This window comes from Monopterus albus, unplaced genomic scaffold (genome assembly GCF_001952655.1).
Source record: "Monopterus albus unplaced genomic scaffold, M_albus_1.0 scaffold49.1, whole genome shotgun sequence".
Classification (NCBI taxonomy): domain Eukaryota; kingdom Metazoa; phylum Chordata; class Actinopteri; order Synbranchiformes; family Synbranchidae; genus Monopterus; species Monopterus albus.
Genome location: NW_018127929.1, coordinates 544,555 through 553,821, shown reverse-complemented (window position 1 = coordinate 553,821; position 9,267 = coordinate 544,555). Strand labels below are relative to the sequence as shown.

Genomic DNA, 9,267 nt, shown 5'->3' with positions numbered 1-9,267 from the left:
TGCCCCCAGTGCCCAGCCATCATCATCCTCCTCCTCCATTCCAGTAGGAACAGATATTCCTACCCTTTCTTTTCAACTTTTGTGTTTCTCCCTACAGTGGCAGAGAAGTGGTGGGTGGGCCTTCAGTGCCTCAGGATCTGTGCCCTCTGGACACCCACATACCGAGCACTACAATGAATTTTGCACCTTTTGTCCCCATGGCTACACAGCAAGAGAGGCTACGTGGCCCAGTTCAGCTGTCTCTCTGGGGTAATAGGCAGACATTTCTTACTTCCCGATACAGTGCAGGGAAAGCATTTTGTTTGTGAGTATATGCACTTTGAATAACCTTGCATGAAAAATTAGCCATAAGAATTTGTAAAAAAGTAAAAAACTTGTAGTGAATCACACCCGCTGTTTGTTAAAGACTGAAATTTAGAAATTTGGCTAAAATTATGTATGGAGTTAAAGATCAGTTACTCATCATTCAAAGTCAGAATATAACGAGTAGTTACTACAAAAGCCTCAAAAGTGTTACTATTATTCTAATAAAATGTTATTTTAAATGAGCTGAAAATTCAAATGGGGGGAAAAAAATGCATTTTGCTTAAGTTTCCAGTAGTAAATAAATTAAATACTAAGTCCATGCTGCATTATATTTTGTCATAAATGTGGTAGGAGTATATGGGTTTATGTGGCAGGTACAATAAAAATTATTTCAGTGTTATTTTTAGCAATAGTGATGAACTCTCAAAATAAAAAAAAAACTGGCCAAGGGAAATTAGAGTTTTTCTTTTGGTATCTCTAAGCTTCCATACTATACAGACTCAGCTTTCATAGATAACAGCTAATTGTGTTGCATTGTTTTTATTTCAGATTGCTTAAGTTTATCAGAAAAGTAACAATTAACCAATTGTATAACATTGGAAGATGGTGAGGGGCTTTAATCCTCATGCCAAACAGCTGCAAATGCATGTTTCATTAAGTGTAGTCTAATAGTAAGGTAATATAAAATACACCAGAAGTAGATAAAATACCATTGTGTCTTTGAGGATCATGTATTTACAAAGGGTAACAACTGGAACGTTATGATTCGCACTTGTAATTAAAATTATATGAAACATTACAATATTAGTGGTAACATCAAAACCAGGACACTAATTGGTTTTCAAAGCATAGTTATGTGTCTAACCATATCTACATTTGTTCTTTTATATGTATGCATGAAATGGTAAATAATTATATGTGTGGGTGGTAAATGTTCACATGAATGTGGGGGGGAAAAACCTGATAATGGTGACAATCAAAATTACAGGGGTGACACTTTTATTTCTATTTACTGTCCTGGATGTTTTTCATTCTCCTTATTGTGCTAACTAAACACAAGCTTAATAAATTAAGCAAACACCTTATATCTGATGATGTGTGTAACATTTTTGAAGGGCAGATAAGAGAAAACAAAATGTACACCTGCATTTGAAATGGTCTCTTCCACTATTCTGCAAGCCTCCCCTGAATGAGTCATCCAGCTGGCTCCTCATTGGATAAGACCATGCCATCCCTAGGGATTGCCTTGCAGAGGCAGAAAGGCCTTGCTTCCATTCACAGAAATATTGGTATGCCAGCCTGCTATTTCATTCACATACTGTAAAAGACTAAATACTGCATGCTTTTTTTCTCCTTTTCTCTTTTTGTTCTTTGTCTTTTTGCCTCCTCTTGATTTGTGAGAGCCTGCCTTTTCTTCCTTGCTTTAGTGTTTGCCATTGTTTTTGAAGAGAGAAGGCAGACGTGCTTTTTTTTTTTTCTTTTTCTGTTTGCCAGGCAGGAAAGAGAGATGTTGGGAGGGACTGCAGTGCGAAATCTGCAGCAGAGTGAGAGCGGAAGCTGATTATGAATGAATGTCAGTCTTTCGGCTTTGCTAGATGCTGCTGAGGACATTTTACATGAATGGTGTCTGGTGGTGTGCTTTCCACTACCAGGGAGACAAAGATGCTTCATTGCTGCTGGTTTTAAGGGGATGCTTGGGCTTTTTCTGTTATCATTTTGGTTGTTTCATAGATTCATTTGCCTGAGAAACATGCTGTTCTTGCTCTATTTCTTTAGTTTATGTACTCATGTATTTAATTCATAGGTATTTTAGACGAGCTGTGAATCTTTATCCTCTTCCTTGTTGTGGAACAGATTTTTATTCATTTTTTAAAATTCCTTTGTTGCACAGTGCTGATAGTGCATCAGTGCTGTACCTTAGGCAAATTATGTTAATATTATTTTTGCATTAATAGCTAATTATATAGATTTTACACAGAAACAACAAGTATATGATCTAATCATAGGTTTTTGAAAGTGCAAACCTGAGAACCAAGAGCGAGTTTATCCTTATTCTGCAGCTATTATAAACTAACATGGACACTATATTCATGATGTTACATATTTCTAGTCGAGCTAAAATGTTTGTTTTGAGGATTTATTAGATTTCTTTCACCTTTTATTGTGAGGTGAATTGCATCTTTATGACAGTGCACATTTAAATAGAAATTTTATCATTAGATCAAAGAATGTGCATTTTATGGTGGGCACTATGATTGTAGCTGTCAATTAAATGGATGCTGGTCTTTCATGCATTTTACTTGATTTATTTTCTTTTGTGTTTTTTCTATTTTTTTTTTTTTTTTTTTTTACCAAGTTAAATAATCAGGCTACCTCCGATTCCTTATTTCTTTTTCACTGAAAAACAAATAAGAGGATAATTAAGAATTGCAGAGAATAAATATCAGACTGGGGAATTTAAAAATTGATTAGTTCTAGTGTGCTGTAAGTGGGAGTTTTTTTCTTTTCTCCCTCCAACAGGAAGTGATTTGCAGTGTTCAGCAAGCCTTTTGTTGAGAAGGTTTTCTCAGATCAGTGAGTCATGCTTTAGCTCAGAGCCGGCAGGCAGGCAGCAGTCAGAGTATTTGCTTTTCCCTCGCAGTATCCGTGATCATCGACAATATAGACCTAATTCTGTTCTCTTACTTTTTGGATTTTGGGGGCTTGAAATCAGTATCATCGCCACTGGAAACCAAACCGGCTACATCACAACACTGGCAGCCTTTTTGAGACCTTTTGCTTCATCCTCTTCTTCCTCTGCTTCAGTTTTGTGCTTCCATGGATTGGGGCTGTATATTTTTCTCTAACGGATTGAATTGCACTTCAGGGTTTTACTGAGGACAGACTGGACTTTGGCGACAACAGCAGCAGCAACTCAGCACAACCAGCACTGTAACCTCAGTAAAGAAAATTAGTCAGGTGGCCTGTGATTGCTAAAAGGTGTTTGCTGCCTCTACTGCTGCTGCCATGTTACAGGAGAGGGTAATCAGTACGGCTCAGCCACATCTGCCAGCACACTTGTGAAAAAGGCAGGCTGTGCATGTCAGTTGGTGAAGAGAGGGGAGAGAGCAAGAGAGAGAAGGGTATGCTTCACCGTACCAAATACAACCGCTTCAGGAATGAGTCAGTAACCTCCGATGAGCTTCTCCACAGCCTGCCTATGAACCCCAAGGTCTCGGCCCCCCCCCAGCCTGTAGCCGAGACATCTTATACACCCCCGACTGAGGTCCAGTCCACCACCACCACCACTGCCTCCTGCACCTCCACCAGCCACGGCTCTGACCACCTGGAAGATGGAGGTACCACCCTCTGTACCCTCATCAACAAGGTGTCCAACTTGAAATTCAGTAACTCGGGCAGCTTGCTGGGCATCAAGGGTCTGCCCTCGGCTGTCAAGGACCTGGCTGTGTCTAAGCTGCAGGGGGGTGGGGGATCAGGCTCAGGCGGCTCCAGTGGCCCGAGCCCCAGTGCAGCGACGGCAGCAGCAGCCTCTGGTGTGGGCGGCTCTCTGTGCAGCTTGGCCTCCCATTCAACCCCCTGCTCCCAGCTGGAGCCAGCTGTCAACATGAGCAAGAAGAGCAGGTTGGACGAGCTCCAGCCTGGTGGAGATGACTGGAATCTAGGTGGGGGTGGTGGACTGGTGAGCAAACCCTCCAGAGGATGGCTACACTCAAGCGAGAAGATCTCTGGTCCAGGAGTGACATACATTGTGAAGGTTGGTAGTGTCTCTTCTGTCTCATTTCAGTTATTTATTTATTTATTACCCATGATCTCAATTCATAGAGATAATGTAGTTTAATTTGAACACCACAACATGCCCTTGAGTGGGTGTCTGTTGGTTGGCTACAGCATAAGGCTGAGCCATGGAGCGGTGACCAGAAAATAGACGTCAACAATGAGGAAAAGAGGAAAACCTAAGGTGAATAAACATATCAATGGAATTTTCAGCTTGTTATAAGCATTTTAGATTTATACAGTATTTCTGTCTTGTGTATGTGGAGCCACAGCGTTATGCTTTTGTAACCATGGTGATGTTATTTCTGTACATTGTGCATCCCTATGAGCTCTATGGCTGTAGCTCACTGATAAGTGATGGAATAGGAAAGACGACATTCAGTGCATGTTTGTTTATCGTCACCAAATCTCAAGTTAATGTTGTTCAGCCATCATACCTCGTATAATGGAGCTGTGAATGTCATCAAGCTGGCAATGAGTCACTAGAATGAGGAGCGATGATGCCGAGTCCTGGCTCTGTTGAGGGGGACAAACTATTTTAGCACATTAAACAAAAGGCAACATTTAGTCTTGGGGGCCTGAATGAACATATTAAACAGCATTGTGAGATGAAATGTGTTATATTTGAAATCAAGGTACACAGTATGGTTCTCATCATACGACACCTACTACGGCTTGTCTGAACAAAGCCCACAGTATCTCTGACCAGCATGACATTCCATTAACTACATTAAGGCCAAGAGCGCTTATTTGTCCAGTCAATGCTGCTGCTGAAAGCATCCACACTGTGAGGGGGGGGGGAAAGGGACTGGTCTGTGCCACCCCCGCCCCCCCGCCTTTCCCGTTGTTCAAGTCCTATGTGTATTGAGTTCAATGTGACGTTCTGCTCACAGTGCTTTTAATTAGTGTCGTGGTCACTCCACACACTTCATGCACCATTACTCTAAAGGGACCATCGATTAATGGTGACAGTGTTTACACTCACACTTTTTAGAACTTCTTTTGCTAAAAACTAGGCTGTGAGAGACAGAACAGTAAAGTTGCAGATGGGGAAAAAACAAAAGGTAGCTTAAAGATGCTATAAAACTCCATAAATCTGAGGGGAACTGCATAATTTGGTAATTTGATTATAGCTTCATCACTACAACCCACCTATTTAACAGACAGGTGCAGTGGTGGAAGAAGTATTTGCATTGTTTAAGTAAAAGTAACACTACCACAGTATAAAGAAATACTCTGTTAAAACTAAGTCTAGCATTCACAATGTTATTTATATAAAAGTACAAAAATAGTGGCATAACAAAATACTTAAAGTTCCCATTGTGCAGAAAAGCACTTTAATGTACAGTGTATTATAAATAGTGTACATTACCTTAATGCTGCAGCTGGTACAGGCGGATTTTAACTACCTTTTCATGCTTATTATTTGAGATACTACTAGTTATTTTGTGAATTTCCAACTAGGTATCAAAGTTAAATGATTATATTGTATTTTGTATACTTAATGTAGTTCTGAAAAACAACTAAACTCATCAGATAAATGGAGTAAAAGTACAATATTTGCTTCCAAAATGTGGTTAAGTCAGAGTATTAAGTAACAGAAAATGAATATACTCAAGTAAATACAGAAACAAAAACTGTGCTTGTGTACTGTACTTGATTAAATGTACTTAATTACTTTCCACCACTATTATAGGCATGTGTTTCAGTGGCGTTATAAATAAACTGATCATAGTTACTTTAACTAGCATTGGCTAGTTAAGGTAAACAACATATTTACTGCAGATTACAATCCATGCTGATCCTCTGTATTTGGTGCAGGTTTTCTGTGTTATCCCATATTAATACTCAGTTCATTGAATCCTGTAACGAACTAGTCTGTTGTGACTAGTTGTCACAATGTGCTCAAAATGGGTCTTTTTCAGTTCCACAACTGTTGCTATGTTTTTGGTCATGGTGTAGCGTGCACTTTGCAAACACCATGTTTAAGAGTATTTGTTTGCTGCTACTGGTGAAATGCTGACTGAGTAGTAAGGACCTAATGGCATGAAAGTTGATTCTAGTAACCTGTTATTTTGTTTGTTTTTTTTGTTTGTTAGTTTTTTTGTGAGACATAGTGAAAATAGAACATTAGTTTGTTTGGATATCTCATTTTCTTTACACTGAGCTTACAAATGTGATTATGATAACGATAAAAATTGTCAGCACAACATGTTCATACTGTGCAAAATTAATCGGAGTTGCTGCATCGTGAGTAGGTGTCTGGTACTGAAGGTGATTTTTAAAGGATAGGTCTGCAGTCTCGAAACACACTGATGCAGTTTCCACAGGACTTTATGTAAACAACAATCAACTTGATTTCTTTTGCCATCTTTGTGTCCGACTTTGGTTTTGCAAACTCCTGTTGGGCGTTTTCTATTTTTAACTAGAACCTAGAAAATGATGACACCAGCAAGTTCATGAAACACATTTGCTGATGTAATACAGGTTTAAGTCTGCTTGCAACTACAACTAATTATTGCAACTACATTATTATTTACAAGTGCATGAGCAGGCCAGGGTGGGATGAAAGGATAAGAATTTAATATGCAGTCACTATGAGATCAGTTGTAGTACTTATTAAAAGAGGTTGTTTGGAATTAGGTGCAGACTGGCTTTTAAATACTGACTCATTGAAATGCAACTCATCCTGCGATGCAGCCTCATAATGATGAACAGAAAGGGACCAGTTTCTCTGGAAGGGGTACATTTTGTCTAATCAAAGGTGTTTTTTTTCTTCACCCCATTTTTATCAATGAGGCTAGGCTCAGGCCTCTGCAGTGTAGTTCAACAGCAGAAAACATCCAAAATGATCATACACCTGAAGACAGGGCCGCTGAATCAGACTGTTTATTTTTGGTGTACCTAATAAACTGACAACTGAGTGCAGGTGGTACTGGCACCATTTGCTGCACTTGTAATGAATCATTTTTCTAAATAAAAACTATCCTGTCTCACGTTGTTTCAAAGCTGTAACATAGGTTTGTGGTGTATCTAGAATACAAACTGTATTTGTTATTTCTGATGAGCATGAGCAAGTCATAAACTCTTGTTTATAAATCTAACGTTGACAGACCAGGCTGATATGTTAACCTGACGTGTTCGTGCCATGGTGCTTTTTAAAATCTTTCATTTACACCTTAACTGTGTCACGTTGAAGTTGAACAACAATTGCTGGTATTGTGATTTTGTATACAGCATAGTGAAGGGCTGAGGTTTTGATTGCATTCTGAGTTTCAATTGGTAATGGGGGGGGAAGGGAATCAGGTTTTTTTTTTAATTTTGTACATTACGGTGTGCTCATCACAAAAATTGAATGCAACCTTTGATTTATTACTGAATATTGATTTCACACTGGCCTATTATCCTTGCTTTGCAGTATCTGGGCTGTATAGAAGTCCTTCGGTCAATGAGGTCCCTGGATTTCACCACAAGATCACAAATAACAAGGTATGTTCACATTAACTTTTCCTTTAGCTCAAAATGTCTGTATTAATAATTCATGTCTTATACAATACTGGTCAAAATATTCAGAACACCTCCATTTTTACTGTTATTAGTAGAACAGCTGAACACGTGTCATTCTTTTTACAACTGAAATCGAATATTGTTCAATAGACAGCACTGTTGCAGAAGTTCCCACAAATGTGTTGCACTTGCACTGTAGGTTGCTTTCACTCTTCACCTGGGAAGTCTGGACACTGTGCTGCCATTCCATCATTTTAAGTTGACAATCTTTCTTTGGTTCTTTTCCGCTACACAGGTTGGAGGTGTGTGTTTGTTTGTTTTTTTTTGGTGGGGTGGATAAAATGTCTGACTTTCTTTTTTTAATAGCCTTTTTCCTGGTAATGCTCCAATGGGGAGGGGGGGCACCAACACAGACTTTTACATTGTTGTTTTGAGTAATCAACAAAAGCTGGGACACAGGATTTGTTTGCGTTAATTTTCAAGGCTTAAGTTACTTCCACTGCTGCAGAGAAGATATAAGTTAACCTTTTAATATATGAAAGAGGGCTGTTTTATATGAAATGTACATTCATTTTTAGTTTCTGAAGTCAGGCCAGTGCTGGCTAGTAAGGCTGTACAATGGTGGGCATTCTCTCTCGCTGCATGTGTGTTACTGCTTTTCACTAATAGAGAGCGATAGAGACTCAGAGGAAGCTACTGTATGTCTCATACCCTTGCAATTACTAGATTCTCCTTTTGTAAAAGAACCTGTGCCTGATTTGTCCACCTAGAGGGGATACAGAAATCAACGTTTTTGGTTTTATCATGAAATCAATATTCACTTTTCCTTAGAGGGGAGCTTGACTTTTTTTTTGGATCAAATCAGCTCTTTCTTTAGCCCCCATTTGATGTCTGTCTTGGACATAAAAATGATAGCACGGTGACAACTTCTGCAAATGAAGTGCTTTTATCTGAAAGACCATTTTAGATTTTGCTCTGTGGCGTTTAACACTGTATACCAGATGCAGTTACATGGTTTCAAGAAGTGCGGTGTGTTTGTAATATTCCCTGTGGTACTCTAAACACACTGCATATTAAATCCTGACTCAGGCCTGTTGTGGCTGAGCTGATTTAATATTCTGCAACAACCTGTAGAATTCTCTGTAAACTCTGTAAATAGTTTTTTTTGTTTGTAATAAATTTTTCTAATTTGTCATTTCTCTAATTTACTTATGAATAAATCATAATTCATGTTCCAAACTGATTCAGCACCATTGCACTAATTAATATGTCCACGCCAATTCATTTGTTGCCCACACAAATGATAGATCTCAGCTGGAAAGATTACAATGAAATTTGGTGCAGATGTTTATGCTACGACTAGGCTTTGCCTGGTCACCTCAATGTTGACGTAGGGTTTTTTTTTTTTTAAGTGAAATGTTATGGCAGCTGTTCTATGGGTTACCATGAAATTTTGTACCCACATTCATGTTACCCTCAGCATGAACTGTAAACATTTTGGTAATCCTGATGCATCATAACAGGGTCAACATTTTAATTCATCTAGTTAATGTAATACTATATGCTACTATATACTGTATCTGCGAAACTATGAACCTCAGCTGCACTTGTGTTGAGTGCTTAGGAAATGCTACACTAGCATGCTGTGATGCTAAACCCAAGATGGAGAGCATAACAAAT

General features: G+C 38.9%; 1 protein-coding gene across 9 annotated transcripts in view; it reads left to right on the top strand.

The window, feature by feature from the left end:
* Window positions 1-9,267, top strand: part of shc3 (SHC (Src homology 2 domain containing) transforming protein 3) — a 22,135-nt gene that overhangs the window by 3,336 nt on the left and 9,532 nt on the right. For 4 of the 9 annotated variants that reach the window (XM_020600829.1, XM_020600826.1, XM_020600828.1 and 1 more), the window contains 3 exons: window positions 98-1,595; window positions 3,020-4,060; window positions 7,499-7,569. In XM_020600829.1, coding sequence (XP_020456485.1) covers window positions 3,386-4,060; window positions 7,499-7,569 — 746 coding nt within the window. In that variant the 5' untranslated portion in view covers window positions 98-1,595; window positions 3,020-3,385. The remainder of the gene's footprint in view (window positions 1-97; window positions 1,596-3,019; window positions 4,061-7,498; window positions 7,570-9,267) is intronic. The other 5 variants (XM_020600830.1, XM_020600831.1, XM_020600825.1 and 2 more) reach the window with 5 other exon arrangements.